Source organism: Necator americanus, chromosome IV, assembly GCF_031761385.1.
Source record: "Necator americanus strain Aroian chromosome IV, whole genome shotgun sequence".
NCBI lineage: Eukaryota > Metazoa > Nematoda > Chromadorea > Rhabditida > Ancylostomatidae > Necator > Necator americanus.
Window position 1 is genome coordinate 5,464,451 of NC_087374.1, and position 17,530 is coordinate 5,481,980.

At 37.9% G+C, this 17,530-nt stretch overlaps 2 protein-coding genes across 5 annotated transcripts in view; both read left to right on the top strand.

Moving 5' to 3' along the window:
• Positions 1 to 12,581, top strand: part of RB195_000442 (uncharacterized protein) — a gene marked incomplete at both ends in the record, with an annotated part of 33,467 nt that extends 20,886 nt beyond the window's left edge. Inside the window, 9 exons of one of the 2 annotated variants that reach the window (XM_064196790.1) lie at positions 1,564 to 1,668; positions 1,778 to 1,905; positions 1,983 to 2,072; positions 2,147 to 2,245; positions 9,842 to 9,939; positions 12,208 to 12,262; positions 12,386 to 12,425; positions 12,468 to 12,470; positions 12,535 to 12,581. In XM_064196790.1, the coding sequence (XP_064052671.1) occupies positions 1,564 to 1,668; positions 1,778 to 1,905; positions 1,983 to 2,072; positions 2,147 to 2,245; positions 9,842 to 9,939; positions 12,208 to 12,262; positions 12,386 to 12,425; positions 12,468 to 12,470; positions 12,535 to 12,581 (665 nt within the window). Of the gene's footprint in view, positions 1 to 1,563; positions 1,669 to 1,777; positions 1,906 to 1,982; positions 2,073 to 2,146; positions 2,246 to 6,738; positions 6,829 to 9,841; positions 9,940 to 12,207; positions 12,263 to 12,385; positions 12,426 to 12,467; positions 12,471 to 12,534 lie in introns of those variants that run through there. The other variant, XM_064196789.1, reaches the window with a different exon arrangement.
• RB195_000443 (uncharacterized protein) lies at positions 12,574 to 17,000 on the top strand (the record flags this gene model as incomplete). 3 transcript variants are annotated; one of them, XM_064196791.1, is made up of 6 exons in its annotated part: positions 12,574 to 13,059; positions 13,809 to 13,891; positions 13,992 to 14,147; positions 14,211 to 14,399; positions 14,468 to 14,616; positions 16,774 to 17,000. In XM_064196791.1, the coding sequence occupies 6 exons, from the start codon at positions 12,574 to 12,576 to the stop codon at positions 16,998 to 17,000; spliced, it is 1,290 nt and encodes a 429-aa protein (XP_064052672.1). The 3 variants fall into 3 exon arrangements, with proteins under 3 accessions (XP_064052672.1, XP_064052673.1, XP_064052674.1); XM_064196792.1 differs by having other exon boundaries at positions 12,616 to 13,059; XM_064196793.1 differs by lacking the exon at positions 12,574 to 13,059 and adding an exon at positions 13,680 to 13,712.
• Positions 17,001 to 17,530: the final 530 nt, after the last annotated feature.

The following is a 17,530-nucleotide window of genomic DNA, read 5'->3' on the forward strand; positions in this document are numbered from 1 at the left end:
ACCTACATACCTCTTGTGAAGAATCTTTTTCTGTAGTGAGTAGGTAACAGTAACGACACCCTCGAGATGTAGGAGTATGTGTTATTAATGACTGCCAATCGATATCCATTCTGTTCATACCATCACAGATAGTTTAAAGTAGCTATGAACTTGTTAAAGTCAATGAAATATTGGGTTCTCTATAATAGACAGAATCCAGAATAGAATATAATGAAATATAATAAAAATAAGAAAAAGCCGAAACGTCAGGCAAATAAAAGATGCATCTAAAAACCTCGCAGGCGCACTATCACAAAACACAGACAGAATATGCCGAGGTTTCAAGACCAGAGAACATTAGAAAATAAGATAAAATAATAAATAAGGATGTAATTATAATAATAGATAGAATAGCGCAACAAGTCCTGCACAAGATCAAAAACACCTGAAGTATCAGTATACCCCAAGGGGAACTGTTCTATACGCAGATCTATGATGGAGGTAAATTTCTTGGGATGAATTTCATTACTGCACGAATTGTTCTAAGAAATAATTCCACCAGTAATTCACTTCAGTCCACCTTCAGTTCGTCAGGTAACTAATGTTGCCAGTTGCTCCCGACAGTAAATTTATCCCTCTTGTGCATCTGAGCCCTCTGTCCTCTGGCCTTTTTAGCGTGTACCCGACACGTGTTTGTGCAAATGCACATCCCAAACCGTATCTGCAGCACTGTAGAGATCGCAGCATCGAAAATTCGCAGGAATGCTAAATTTGAGGATTCCGTATGGCATAGCGGATGTTTCGAAGTTAATTACGACTTTGAGCAACATCCTGAGAACGTAAAACCAACTGTGCTACCTTCATCAAGTAATCAGCGTACCACAAAGTTCACATGGTACGAAAACCACAGGGAAAACGTAGAATTCGGATTGTAGATTACGGAAAAGAGCGTGGTTTTGCTCAATTCTCCCTGGTCATCCTAAATGACAGCGTGGGAACCTCTTTCGTTCCTACGGGATACGCTAGAACGTGCACCCTTTTGCATGCACCGCGTCCGCAAGCAAGCGGTTGAAGGTTAATGAGTTATTCTCAGCACCCTATTCAGGTGAAACCAATGAATAGGCTGCTGAGGGGAGCAGAGCGTGCACAGAAGTGCGCGTTGTAACGTGCATCGTAGGAATTAAAGCGGTTCCCACGCTGTTTTTTAGGACGATTAGGGGGAATAGAGCGGAGACACCCTCGCTTCCGTAATCTACAATCCGAACTCTACGTTCTCCATGAGATTTCCGTGCTGCAATTTGAATTTCGTGATTAACAGAAAGGCCTGCGCGAGTAACGCCCTTGAATAGAATTCATGAGTCTTGAGTGGTATAATTTTTTTCCTCTGATTATATTAAAAGGATGGTATGCGATATCAGATCGGATCAATGCGATCAATATGAGAATATTCATAGTGGAATTTCTAGCCAATTCTGTAATTCTCGAATCGGTTTATAATTCTCCACAATAATCGATGTTACGTTGACTGAATCGTTTTGTACTTTTGTTGTTCGAAACTTTTTTGTAACACAAAAATCATCACAGATTTCGCCATCGATGCCGTAACTGGAGAGTTGTCAATAGGGAGAGAACTTGCTGGTGTAGCTCGAGAACAACCATACGAATTGGTTGTTGTGGCCGAGGATGCAGGTGCAGTCGATAAGCGATTAGTGGCAATTTATTCTGCATTGCCGTGTAGTTTTGGATTTTTTCAGGGGAATTAAAAAGTTCTCAAATTAATATACATTTTTTTTTCTAGGCACTCCTAGTCTCAGCTCATCGGTACGAATAAAATTGAAAGTGAGTGAACCGCTTATGGATGGGGACGAGAAAGGACAGGTTTATTTCATCAATCCATCGGTTGAATACACTCTTAAAGTGAAGGAGGTGAGTTTCTGGAATAGTCACACTGCAAAAAAAAGAAAGCTATCGAAGAAGTGTGCGAAAGGCTTTTGAACTTTTAGGATACGCCAATAAATGAACACATCTACAATGTGAAAGCTCGTATGGCAGGTGTAGGAGAGGAAAGAATGAATATCAAATATTCTTTAAAGGTTTACTCTTTCCTCCTTTTTTTAAGAATTTCATTTCCATTAATTCCCATTTTGAATTATTCATTTCTGTCCAGGATACCCTGAACGATGTTCAATATTTCGACATTGATGAGTCTTCCGGAGAAATTTACGTCACAAGAGCTTTGGACTATGAAAGCACGAAATATTACTCAGTTAGTTTTGTTCTTCTTTTAATTCAGAACAATATTGTCCAATGGAGCTGCAGTTTATCGGACCTGGAATGACATAGTTTTTTTTTTATTATTTTTTCATTTTTCTGTTGGAATTACGTGGAGGCTTGCATTTCTCCTGGTGTCCCGGGTTCACAAACACACCTGGAGCAAATACAAACTCAAGAATTCTGGAAATAATTGTCCCAATCTATCAGAATCGCTCAGAGAAGTGCATCCACTTCACTCGATTAGAAAAACTGTTGAAACAGCTTATCAAACAAATCATCAAGGGTTGAAATTTGATGTAACATCGTCACAACTCCACGAAAAAAAATTACTACTCATGAATTAAAAAATCTCGAAGAAAAGTTTGTTCAATCCAGACATATTGATTGCAAAATAAAACCAAAGCAGAGATAGATACGTGTCGGATCTTTTTTATGAAGGAAATCATGGAAAATGCCTGAGGTCACGTACGGTTCCTCCAGTAAGAGAACGGTGAAATCTTAAAAAAAACTCATGAATTGAAAAAAAAATGTGTCATAAATCCAGCCACATTGATTGCAAAATAAAAATTAAGTATAAATAGCTGCGTATCCAGTTCTTCTTACGAAAGAAACCATGGAAAATAAGAAACTCCGGAGGGTTTGTACTGTTTCTCCAAAAAGAACTCGATGAAACTCTTCGTGGAACCCTAGAACGTTTGTTATCGCAAATTTATAGACGATTATTGCACTAAATATATCATTCAGAAACGAAAACACCGGACAGGTGAGCATCTTTCGTTTCTCGAAACGACAGGCATCGGTTCAAGGTCTTCCACAGTAATTTCTTTTGAGGAAAAATGACCAATCACTCGGCTCATTCATCACTTTTGTCGCTGAGGATTAATTGCAAGTTTCCATCTAAACGTCGGATTCACGTCACATGTGTTCAATGTGTTCAGAGAACTACTATTTCATCCTAAAGAAAAAAAAATGTTAAGAAAACCATGTTCGAGATTCCATAAACTCGCGCTTTAAAAAAAATGAGAAACACGGTTTGAGGTGGAAAAGAATGCGTGTGCTGATCCACGCATACAATTCCCTCAACTGTAAAAGTACGGTCGAATGCCCTCGTTGAATACACGATTATTTTTGGCGTTTCACGCCGACGCTATCGGCGAGATTCGTGTTTGTTTGCAAAAGCTTTCGTCCAGTTTTATTCGTTCAGCGTTCTTCTAAATACTTGTTTCTTCATTCTTTCAACAAGTATACTGTGTTTGTGTTTTCTTTCTCTTTTTTTCTCTTTGTTTTCTTTCTTTATTGTATTCGTGTTTGCCATTCGATGCGTCAACGAATTTTCTATCGTTTCTCGTTCGTATATTCGTTCAGTGTCATATTTTTTAGTCTTTCTTTTACTGATGGAGAAGTGAGTAGGTAGCTACCGTAACGGCGGAGGTCAAACGCGTAAGGATTTCGTTCAGGTGATTGACGAGAAAATCACATGAAATTGCATTTTCTATTTCTCTTCCGTCAATTTGCGTTCTCCATTGCATGCCATACGTTCGGATACTTCTTTCTCGCACTGATAATTGTCGTGTTCGACGGCGATGGTGGCTTGCCTTGACTCTCAAGTGCTGGTCCACTTCAGAGCCTTGTGTGTCGCCATAGCGGTGGCGGTGGCGGTGCTGGCGGTGGCGATGGTGTCTTAGGCGGCGTGCACCGACGTTTCTGTCTATTTCTCTGCACCAACGCACGAACCCATTCCCGATGCTGAACCGATCCATTTCGATTTCAATTTAAAAAATTCTTCAAGCTCAACTAATTCTTATCTTATTGTAGTTCCTTTCCCTAATTAACGACAATGTCGTTGTATTTGCAGTTTGGAACCGCGCTAGGTAGTTCTGGAAATGTTCGGATAATTAATTCGTACTTTTTCTAAAGGATAATTCCTTCTTTTTACTTTTGGGTACGGGTACGGGTACTTTCTTCTAGCCTAATCCTGTGCAATCCATGAATTTAATTGAGGTCCTTAAAAGAATAAAAAAACAATTAGATGAACCATAATGACCATTAAATGAGGTAAAATTGAGTCCTCACTCTTCTTTTCCTCCTACCTATTTAGTATTTATTCACACTTCCTGTTGTTATTTATAGTTGAGGTAGTTTACAGTTGTCCAAGTGTTTATCATCAAATATTTGTTGCCATAACAATTCAAAAAAAGTCAGGTGAGGATGTGACAGTGAAAGAATTATGCAAGGCCAGAAGCTATGGTTTAAAATTTTCTCGAAAATTCCAAAAAAAAAACTCTAGAGCAACATATAACAAAAGAATGAGGTCTTTATAAAGTCCGTAAAATTTTTGCGATGATCATAAAATGGCAAAGTTTTCGTGATTTTAACAGAGTTTAGAAGAAATTTCTATTCGAAATCGGTCCCTAAATATTTATTGTCGAATTTTTATTTCCAGCAGAATAATTTCTTTTTTTTCCATTTTCCTAGAAGGAAAATGTGATACCCATGTAATGGTGTTCTGAATTTTTCTTCATATTTCCAATATTTTTCCTACATATCTAATTTGTTGTTGTTTCGGTGGTGATTTTTCGAATGCACAGGTCTGTATGTAGAGAGATACACGAAAGGGAACTAGTTTTGCAGGAGGACAAACCTTATTTCATTTATCTCCATTATTTCGATTTTCTACTCCCACATGGAACCATCGTTGTGTCTAACTGATTGTTTTAATCGCATACATCGCTGTTCTTCCTAAAATTCGTATTCGAATTCGGATACATCGCTATTTTTTTCTGAAATTGGAACAAAACCTCTACAATAGTATAAATGAAGCTTTTTTCTGGCATTTCTTTTTTCGCTATGTTGTTGAATTTGAACTGAGAGCAACAATTAGCAAAATTGATAGCTGATTTTTTAAACAGAGACATCGCTAATTTTCTTGAAATTGGAATAAAACATAAATAAGGATAATAGATACTGTATTTTGATGATGATTACTGTTTTCTCATGACACGGATACTATTTTCTGGTCGTTCACCTCTCGCTATGTTTTCGTGTTTAAACTGTGAGCAGCACTTAGCTAATTGATGGCTGATTTTTCGAACGCAGACACCGGTAATTTTCCTGAAGTTGGTGCAAAGCATTTATAAGTGAAAATAATACATAGTCTTTTTTGATGATTTATTATTTATTTATTTATTTTTATTATTATTTATTTTATTTTCTGCTATTTCACCTCGGGCTATTGGGTTTCTTTTTGGATTTGAACACTTACAGCTCATCCAACTAAACGAAACCTTAAGGGATGCTACTAATCTAAAATGGATCGTCTCGGATAGAGGCAAGAAAAAATCCACCCTTTCATTTTTAACCTCTAACATTTACATAGAATTTCTCTTCTTTCTTTTCCTTTTCTCCAGATTTCTCTTAATACCAAGTTTTTAAGTGCAAATGTAGCTACTTTTCCTCAATTTTAGCTTTAATTTTTAATTTTAATTTTTAATTTTTTAATTTTCTCAATTTTAGCCCTCTATCATTTAAATAAAATTTCACTTCTTTCTTTTCCTTTCCTCTAGATTTCTCTTAATACTAAGATTTTAACTGCAAACATCGCTATTTTTCCCACTTCCAGCATAGCCGTTTGAAGAGTTTTTCACGTGCTGTACGTGTAAATATACCGTGTTGAGGTTGCTATTCTTTTTGAAAAGTCACAGTCAGGGAGAATTTCTGTGAAAATGTGTACATTACGGTTACCAAGACGAATTTTTTTTTCTAGCGGTGATGACTAATGCTCTCAATATTTTCGCTATGTTTGTTATGTTATTTGTTCACAATTTGTCACACACACACATCATACTATTTGTGGTGTGAACAGCTGATTCGAAATGGTGGGGAAAATTCCCGAGAATTTCCCTATCCACAACAATTTTTGGGGATTTGATGACGTGAACCTATCCAGAACAATCTTTAGGGATTTGGTGAGATGAGTTGGTTCGGGAAGGGAGAGCGAGGGAATTTTGTTTTCACACGAGGGGAAATGAGGGAGTGATTGTTGCGATCGGGTACATATTTCCCCGTAAAACGTCATATAGCATACGACACGAGGTGTCAGTGGTGACAGACGGGATTTTGTTTTTTCCGTGCGATGAGGGGCGGAGGGGGAGATGTTGAGAAAGGTATGTGACTGAGTGAGTGAGTGTGTGTGTGGGAGAGTGTGTTTGTGTTGAAGAGGTGATCCCACGCTCAGCTATTACTCAAATCTCGTAGACGAGTGATCAGACTCATTTTTCCTAGAAATTTCATTTTCTTTTCCTTTTTTTTTCTGATTTTTATTCTACCACGAACCTCATTGGAACTGTCTTCGTAATTTGCAACACTTGGAGTCTTAGCTCTGGAACCATCAGAGGGAGGCAGAGGGGTTGGAGAACATTTGTGTCTCTTCAAGCCTTTCCGAGCCGATCCTCCTTGTAGGATATTTTCGAACTCGGCTTATTTTAGCCGCCGGCGACAGCTCTGCAGATCCTGTCCATTGCACAAATCGCCTGGTACTTTATCGTTGTCCGTATGGATGGATATGAATGGGACTAAGTGCACTTACAGTAAAAATGAAGAAGTGCTTCTTTTCGTTGCAGGAAAAATTTGATGACAGTAACAACATTATTCTGAACATTGTTCCATTCTAATCTACGTGCTACATACATACTCATACAAAGATCTCAACCATTCTTTTTCTTTATTTTTTTTTCTCGACGACGTCTTTTATTCCATTCCTTCCATATCAGAATGACTCAGAAATTCAAAACAGTTTATTTACTCAAGGGTTCCCGTAAAAACTGGGGAATACTGCAAATAGAACACGACTTCAGCACGCTCTTCTTTCTTTCTCAGCGATACTGCATTCTAGTTTGAAGTGGTTTATTTTATTGTAAAATTAAATATATTTTATTATTATTTATTATTTATTTAGCTCTACAATTCTTTTGAAAATTGTAGGGTTTGTATTGTAAAATTCCTAAAATTTGTATTGTAAAATTCCTGAAATTTGCACAACCACTGATCTTATCTCGAATATATCACAAGAAAACAAATAACTTCTTTGACGATTATGTATTCCTGAAACAAATAAATTTTTTGACGATTATGCACATAATTTCTTCCTGATTGAAATTATCTGAAAATATTATTGATTCGATTGAGGGATCGAAATATTTTATTTCATCGAACGTAGTCCCAGTGAAATGAACTGGAAATCCAAAGAAACAGAGACACAAAAATCCTAGGTATAGATCTTTAGGATCAGGACAGTTCGTACAAAGCAGCTACGCCGTTGTTCTTTTTTTTTCGGTGCTACGTCTACGTTCCTCTCGTCCCATCGTCATCAGCGCCCGCAAACAGCGTCCCGTCCAACATCCTCCTCCACACTTCTTTAGCCGCTAATGAAATAAAGAATTCATAGGGCTTGAAGAAGAAGAAGAAGAAGAAGAAGACGACGACGAAACGATAGATTCTAGATTCGTACTATTCGTGTCTGTCCGATAGAATAACCGAGAACGACGGCCGGCGCCATGACTCAGAGGAGGAGCAACTCTGGTGAATTGTCGTCGTTACGCTCGCTTGTCACGGTACGGTGATACCCGGTCCTTTCCAAACCCGCTCGGTGAACATACGTGCTCTAATCAACCATTTCGAATAGTTGTCCGAGGGGAAAAAAACGGAAAACATTTTGTAGACGCGTACTATAGCGCGGTGTGGAGCGCAGAACGTCGACGTGCTTACGGACTTGATCGCATCATCATCTGATTTAGGGAACGTGATCAATCATTAGTGTTTTTCCTGTGCTTACGAATCTTCTTCCCCCCACCAATCTTTTGTCATTACCGGTCGTTGTTTCTCTTGTCGCTAGCTTCTACGGTTCATTCGTTGCGTTGCTGTTCGTTTTTCCTTTTTCGGAAGTAAAAGTAGAATTTTTTTCCCGTAGCATTCCTGACTTCCGCCTAATTTGATCCTATTACCCTTTACCCTCCGAGAAATGTGCTGTTGCTGTGGCTGTGCTGTGCTATAGCGATGTAATTATCACCATCATCATGCGTTTTTTTCTGCCTGAGAGAAATCAGAACTCACTGCCTTCCCAGTGAGTTCGTTCTCGAAAAAGAAGACCGCCCTTGAACTCTTCCATTTTTCCCTCTTCGCCGGGGCTAATCACGTTTTCTGAGTGTCACCGGGGGGATCTGGTCGTACACGACATACCTTCACATTCCCATTCCAAGTGCAGTAGTTGCTTATACACGGTGAACTACATAGAAAATGGGACCTAGTTCCAATTCTAATCGCCATAAGAAACCATAAAGGTGTACGTATACGTGAAACGCATTCAATTATGTAGTATCCGTGTACCGGAATCCAATATAAGAACAACGATCCACAATTACTATTTCTGTTCTCTTTCTACGCGATTTACGGCTATTGAGTGTTCCTCCAGGACAGTACTTACCTTTCACGCTTGGTGCTTGCGACACACAGGACTTGATCGATTTTAATCCATGTTTTTTTGTTTCTCCCTGAATGCCACATTAGAAAATCGATATTTTTAAGCTCTTTTCTATTACGATTTGTTTCGTGAAGAATTTCATGTTTTTCTCAGGGGATTATGGGGAGAGAGAGTTTTCTCCTACCGTTGGCATTAATTTGTTTAATGTGTCGCTTATTTTCATGATAGAACCCTCATAGAGAGTAATTATTTACTCTAGAGGAGCCGGAAAGTTAACGATACTCATTTTTCAAAGGTTAGGGAATTATAAAAGAATCAGATTAAAGTCAATTTTGGACAAAAAACCCCTAGAGATATTTTTATATTCTTATATTTTATTTTTATTGTTTGTTTCAATGACACAACTAGCTCACACTTTATAAATGACATTCTGGGATTTGATTATTGTCAAGTTTTCATTTACGAATTCCCAGATCAATCAATTAATTAATTATTTTTTATTTGTCGTTTAATTATTTATTTGTTATTGATTAACTTACAGTAATATTTTTGGCTTTAGAAAAAAAAACTGAAACTATCATGAATGAAAAGGAAAATGCTTCTCGAGGAGCCCAATAGAAATAAAATATGCTAAAAAAATAACAGGATATACTAATAAATAAAACTAAAAAATATAATAATATAGATATATGACGATATATTTGATGTATGATAAATGAATATGTTTCTTTTCTTTTTTTTCTGATGCACCATTGGTGTATCTAAATAAACAAATAGATAACAAAAGATATTGACGAGGTAATGGAGCGTTGCGGAGTGAATAAAGGAATAAATAACGAAATAAATAAAGAAATAAGCAGCAGTAAAATTACGACCTAATTGCGGATTGCGAGTGCTCCTCCGCCCAGGTGTCGATCCCCTCTGTTGCGGTAGCGAATCGCACAACGAACGATAGAAATTCATCACCTAACCGTTCGTGGTCGCGTGTAAAAACCTCTTCAGCAATGATTTTCACGGAAAAATGTTCTGGATCAGTGAATTCCATGGAGAAATTTGACGAACAACCGCCATCCACAACACTATGAGCGGGGAATCATTCGTTATTGTTTGCAGACACGTATAGACATCGATGTTCTTCCCATACTCGGACCCGCTTTTCGCTTCCTTGTTCTTAGCAGACGTCTTACGTCATATCCGGAAAATTCGCGCATGTACGTAGCTATTCGTTTGTAGATGGTTTTAGTCATCGATACGAGTGCGTTTTTGATGTTATCTATCGATCTAGAACTAGTAAAGCAACTTCAACGATGCTAGGATTCAGCGGAATGTAATCCACAGGTCTCCGACTAGGACAAATAACAGCAGATTTCTCTTTGATCCGGCAGATACAGTGAGGAAAATTTCATTGGAAATGCATGGATGGTGCGAATAACAACGGGAAATAACGAAAAAAATTGAGAAAAAAAATAAATGAAAAAAATAAGATGAGAAATAGCGAGGAATTATTTGTTGATAAGGGGGAAAATGGTATTTTCTTACTCTTACTGAGTTCTTCCAGCAGAGTTGTCAATATCCCTCGACGACGGAACATCGACAATCTATGCACACTGCACTCAGCACTTTTGTTTACCCAGTTCGATTGATAATTGAAATTCGTCGATGTGAACGTGCGTGCATGTGCGGTAGGGGCGCTACCTCTGATCCTCTAAAACTGAACCGTACAGGTACGGTGCGACGATCCTTGGTTAGTGAATAACGGTACATCCTGTACATAGCTCTCATCGCTGAAACGAGCCGACTCGCTTTCCGCTGCGCACTAATCATGATCCGTATAATCCGTACAGAAACGGTCGCTAGCTGACCAGGAAAAAAAGCAAAAAAAATCGTGCGGTCGATCGTCGGTGTCGCCTCGACTTTTCCATCTTGTTCTTCTGAATTCCGCGGATTGGGGTGATCGAATACGAAGGAATGTGGAGTTTTTGCCTCGGACTGGACTCATCTAGACCACGCTATCCCGTGCACGATGAGTGCGCTAAATAGATGAACGAATTAATTGAACTTGAGCTAATTTAGAAAAATGTAATAACAATATAAATATAATAAAAAATATTATAATGATAATAATAATAATAATAATATGCAACCCACCTGGTACAAAAAAATTAATTAAATAAATATGATAAATAATAATAATAATAACAACATAAATGTAAATAGTAATAAATTGAAGGAAATTAAAGCGAATAATTACAGCTGAATAAATTAACTTCTTTTAATTTTGAACACATATATATATATTAATTTCTTTTAGTCCTGAATAGAATAAAAAAAGAATGAACAATAACGTTAACACAATAAATAATAATAATATAAATGGAAATAATAATAATAATAAATTGAACGAGTTTAAAATGAGTAATTACAGCTAAATAAACTAACTCCTTCTAGCCTTTCCGGTAAATTAAATTTGAATATAAAATTAGAAAAAATAAAATAAAAAAACGAAATAAATAAAATAAAAGTAAATTAAAATAAATGAATAATAATGTAAGCACAATAAGTAGTAATGATATAAATATAAACAAATATAAACATAAATAAATATAAATAATAATGAATTGAACGAAATTAGAAGGAATAATTGCAGCTATATAAATTAACTAACTTTTACGCTTCCGAATAATTATAGTCTCTGATGCTTGACCATACCTTCAATTGCGTTCCAAGAATTCCAAGAATTTAACAATACCAGTGGTCTTTTCGTAATTACCTCTCAGTCACCGATCAATCGATATTAATCAAGCGATAGAATATTAATCAAGGCATCGATCGGCACCACAACTTCTTAATTACTATTTTAATAAATAGATACTGCAGCTCACTGGAAGCAGATTCTTTTCTCTGTCTGTCCAAGGTGTTGGAGGAGTATTCTTCGATTAAAGATCGTTCCTTCCGACCTTAAGTGAAATCACCAAGGAACACATCGGATCCCTTTCGTATGCAAATTTGTCGCGCACCCGCATCATTAATTCCGCAAAAAATGTCAAAAACGAGCGACAATGTAAATTTGTTGCTAAGTCGAGGATTTGTTCGAAGAATCTGAACACTTTGTCAGAGTTATGTGATTTTTATAAGCTTATGGACAACTGGACCCTAACTTAGGTCTTATCCATCACATCCAGCTGGTGCTGCAACCCACCTGGTGCAAAAAATAATGTATTTTCCTACTAACTTGTAGTTTGATCTCACAACACTACAATAAATTTCAATATTTTCCTTACTGTTTGCATGCGTTAGTTGATCCACGAGATCTTATCTTCGGCAAACAATTTTTACACGTTCTCTGTTTACCTTCGACCAACTTTGTGCGCTTCATTCTTCTGTTCGTGTCCTACATCGCAATCCAACAACTCATCGCATTTCTTGGCAATATAACAGCACATTACCTCAACCAAAACATCCCTCAAAATATAGTTTAGTCAGAGCGGCCTCTCTTGGATCAACAGACTTGGAGAGCCACTGTTGACATCCGAGGTGAGCCTCTCACTGTATCCTCGATGCACTTTACAGTTTTCTGTCACCAAAGCACCTCTCCACCACTACTTGATTTCTATGATCATGGAATTTTCTGTTTAGTTACTAAAATCATAATTTTAGTTCGTTTACGATCGTGAACTCGAGCCAGCTGCCGCATCTTGTGTGTGTGTATAGGCCACGCCTCTTTCTCGTACCATCTCAGCGGGTTAAAGCATAGTGCTTCTCCTTCTTCCTTCAACTCTATTCGATTTTCCTCCTTTCCCGTTCAGGTAGCCGATCTTTCATTCTGACAGAGGATCCGTCTGAGAATGGATAAACTAGAGAGGAGGCTCGCTCGTCTCTGGCGTCGTATGCGCGGCGGAAAACGGAGAGAGCGACGGTCGAAGAAGACTGAATCCTCGCCACAATTGAACCGAGGAGAAATCACTTCGAATAACAAGCAACGCTACGAGAACACGAAAGATCTGAAAGATGTAGCGCCGGAATTATGCCTAAAATATGAAGAAAAACTATTCCCGAATGGAATTGCTTCTCGTCGTAGCAGTCCACCTTCTCAAGAAATCTCTCGTGCACTTATAAGGCTTTACGCCTACGCACGACTTAAATCGCTGCAGAATTCGATTGTGGCAGGACAGCAGAGGTCGTTGAAGTCGATGACGTCCGCCACCACCACCACCACCACCCCAGCGGACCATGATAACTTGGAATCGTTTAAACCATTAGAGCGACACTCTTTACTTTCCTCTCTACCACAACTGTCTCTTCAACGATTTGGGAGTAGAGAGTTCGAGAAGGTAAGTGCCTCTAAATATTGCTTATCGTAGCGCTTAGCAGAAGCGCTTAGCACCCTAATTCCGTTCTGGTTTACTGTAACAATCATTCCATTGCGGAAAAAGCATCAAATTTTGATGGTTCGTCATCTTTTTCCTTCTACCTTCTCTTTTCTTGGAATTTCTTCTCGGTCTGATCCTGATCTGGATTCATAAAACGACTATATGCCATTGTGAAGAGAGGGTTATGAAAGAATTAAAGTCAATTTTTGAATTTTTCTCCGCTAGAACTCCACAAATTTTCAAACTGGTCGTCGGCATTTCGCACAACGTTTTCTGGTGCCTACGCACAATTTTCACAGATATTTTCATGGGAGAAAACATTTCTAGTGAACTATGACTGATTACAGAGAATAGAGCGATTATGCAGACTGTCAGTGATGTGGTGGCGTTTTGCGTTGTGCGATATACATGATCAATTTCATTTACTGATAAAAACACAAATATATGTATGCACAGCTCCAACATTCGTTGGCCCAACGCTGTCGCTTCCGTCATCATCACACAATCGAAATCTTGATATATTACTGACTTGTGCCTGTCCAAACCCCAGTTGATAAATGTAATTTTCCTCCTAACCCACTATGGATTCTTCTTTAAGATCTTCAGGATCAAATGTGGGTGCTAAGCGCTTCTTAATGCTTTCTCCTATCCTTGCTCTAGGGAGCTTCCTGACATTTTTTCCTGGGGGGAAAGTATTTAAATACGTTCAGATGTGCCTAAGTCGAGATAGTGGATATCTCACCGGCTCACCGTGGGAGTTCTCGAGCAGCACCGAGACACTTCGACGGCCAAAGTACGTCCACTCTTTTTTCTTCTGCTTCTCTTTTTATGGAAAATTTTTCTGTGAAAACGTCGGCGAAGCTAGCGTTTCCGTAGACATTTCCGCTTTAAAGGTCTCCTACGGTGGTGACTCGTCCACGGAAACGTGTCGCTAACGAACCGTTACCATCAAAACGACGATTTCATGCTTCACATGGTGATATTTTACACACTTCTGCCGTTGTCGACTCTTCCACACAAACTCACGAGACTATCGAATCGTTCCTAAGGTGCCGGCTGCTCCTCTTCTGAATACCATTCACGTCCTCATTAATCAGTGTTCTGCTTTCCAGCAGAAATGTTTACAAATCAAAATGTGTGACAAGTCTATTCGAAGCGGCGAATGCAGGCCTTGAAGCGCTTATCGACGACGTTCTCGCCGAATTTGATCGGTGGTTTGTTGGACGTAAAATGCTCATCGTTGCTAGCGAACTTCACTTCTCCGTACCGCTTGATAAACGCTCCAGAAAACTGGAGCAAATGTCAGTATCCACCAATTATCTCTGGAATTACCTCTGGAATATATATATTATAATTGACTGTATTCCAGACTAAAACAGCAAATGCTCCGCTCACTTCTCGAAAATAATCGTCGAATTCTTTATCTGAAAGGGAATAGTGAAGTTTTACCGATACATATGGCTGAAGCAAGAACTGAAGAAAATATCTGTAGCGATTCAAAGCTTCAAGCTGTTCAAGGTGACCACTGTTTAATGACTTTGAATTATTTAAATTAAAATTTTAAAATTGATACGTGAAAAATCGCCGTTTTCTACCGCTATATCCTACTTACTATATTCAGTCATTGGCTTTTTGCTGAGCCCCATCAAATAAATTCTAGTTAGGTGCAAATATTTGAAATAGTGGCGCGAATTACTACTCAATTTTGCACGCAATGATAATAATTCAAGTATTTATAAGTATCCAAGTATTGATAGAAAAATTGGCAAAAATTAAATCGATTGAAATTGGATTGATTGGAAAACTAAGAACGCCATCTTGTAGAGAAAAAAATGCTCTTTTAAAAGCCAAAAGGAGAAAGAAATGTAATTTTTCAATTTCAAGAGAATTTCAAAGAAAAAATATTACTGTTTCACTGTTTCAAACATCATAACTTTAAACTCTTTTTTTTTCTCTGCGCTCTTTTCAATTTTGAAAAATCCCATTACTTATTCATGAACCTAACAGGAGAGAAGGTGATTAAGTGAAAGCATAAACAGTAAAGGCACTTTTGAACTAAATTTATTTTAAAAATCGTCTAACTTTCGAGTCGAGCTGTAAATTTCACAGGATTTGATCCACCGAGCAGGCAGTGAATGTAATGAACGATGTGAATCACAGTCTCTGTCGAATCGATTCCCCTTTTTTTCCCATCAAAAGTCAAACATTCGAACGCTAACACGCTGACGTTTCAAGAAGTGGACGAACTTTAATGTAACTATGCAGTGTGGAGCAGTTCTCATACAAAATAATCCAGGGATGGAAAAAAAAATTGCTCTACAAAATAAAATTAGCTCCAGGTGTGATTTAAATGGAAGATTTTTGTAGATAGAGCCATCCAGGGGTATTTTTGAAAAAAAAAAACCATTTAGTTCCTCACCAGAAAGGCTGTATTTTTTTATTTTTTGAGTCTATTTACTAAAATAATAAATATATTTACTAAAATAATAATAAAATAAAAATAAAAATAATATCCTAAGATAAAATAACCCATTCTTTCAACTGTATTCAAAATATTTTAGTACTGTTTAAAGAATTTTTAGTGCGATTTTGAATCTGAGCACCGGGAGGTGTCTTTATTAACACAATGACGACCGAGCAGTTTTTTTTTTGTGTATCTGCCGTATGGGACCACACGTTCCTTTTTTTTTTGAGGTCCTATTGTCTGACTATGTACATGCTAGGAAGATGTTCGAAAAATCAGAAAATATTTTGGAATTTCCAAATACTTCGTAGGTCCTTATAGAATATTTTTATGTTGTAGTCTCCCAATCTCTTCACCGGACTTTGTTCCATGCCGCAGAAAAAAAAAAACTGTTCTACGGCATCATTGGACATTGTTGTCAATGTGTTAAAAAAGAAAAATTCCACAATTTTGCTGATGATGAGAAAATTTCCTTCTAAAGTGCTCAAACGTTCTCGTGTTTTGGCACCTTAGCGTAAAATAATTTAATAAATTAAAATAATTCTCCAATTTTGCTGGTGATAAGAAAACTTTCTTCTAAAGCGTAGCGTATCTCTATAATTTCTATTAGTGCTCCCACAAGATTTCAAAACGGGACCTTTATTCGCTTGACGTTTTGGCTTTTCGCCCTCTTCAGAAGTCTTTAGAGTAGAGGTTGATTAGAACAATCCTATGTTCAGGTTCTAGTGAGGGTCCCATTTAAAAACCTTGTGGATATACTACCGGAGAACCTGTCCTACAAAGAATTTTGCGATGTTTACCAATCCAATATTCTTAGTAAAAATCCGTAATCGCTATAAATCGCCGTGATAATCGAATAATCGCAGCGCAACGTGCATTGCGTGCACCACCTGCGGTGCTGCGCGTCTCTCCCACCCCCCTCCCAAGCGGTACGTCATTCTAGCGCTCTAATGCGATTATATACGTGCTGATCGGATCGAATTTCTGTCAAAAGGTGTGAGATGCTTCGCTCAACCACATGGCGAAGCACATCAAGTTTGAACTGCTGCTTTACGTTTAGCTGATAGCCAAATATAGATGTTTATGTTTGCGCGTACTGTACCACGGTGGACGGGAAGAGCGTCTTCCATGAAAACATCTCATCCGTCATCCATGAGAAGTCTCGTGGCTAGAGAAAAAAAGCTTAAAAAATCGCTAAAAAGAATTTACAGGCGTCTATCAACGTTGTTATCACAAACTTCTACCGTTCGTACATTCGGCCACACCGACATGGCATGCACCGTATTGGAAACTCTCCCAAACACCTGTACGACCACAAAAATCTGCTTTTCTCGAGGATGATTCCACGAAATTTCGTACACATTCATTTATTTCATTCAATATTATCGGTTTATCAATTTTTGGTATTAAACATCAATCACACGATGTGCTCGCATAAACGCTTGCTGCTTTTCGATTATTTCTTTTTGGTGTGCACTTAGTGATGCGTTCTATGCTGTGTGTGTATGTGTGTGTGTGTATGTTCTACGCTGTACATTAAATTGAGCACATTTTCCAGAAAAAAAAAGCTTATACGCTCATCGGGTTGTGTATAAAGATTGCTGTTGATTTTTTGTGTTTTTTTTTGTTGCAGAAGTACAATCAATGAGACACGATCAATCGATATTTCAAAACCCACCTAGTTTTCAGTATTTCATGAGATAAACACATACTCCTGCTCTAAAATCCTTCGTTTCTACTGTTTCACCTTCTTCCAAGCGTTTCATCCCTTCGGGGGTCGGATAAATTGGTACCAGACCTGTCTGCTGGGATAAAAACAGTGGCTTCGCCGGCTTGGCCCAGCAAATCAATGTATACGATCAATCTTCGTAAACTTCTACCAATTCTGATTTGAAGTGAACGTGGTGGCGGATCCGAAGCGGATTGATACGCTAGACATTTCACACTTCATTAGATCAAACGCGAAGC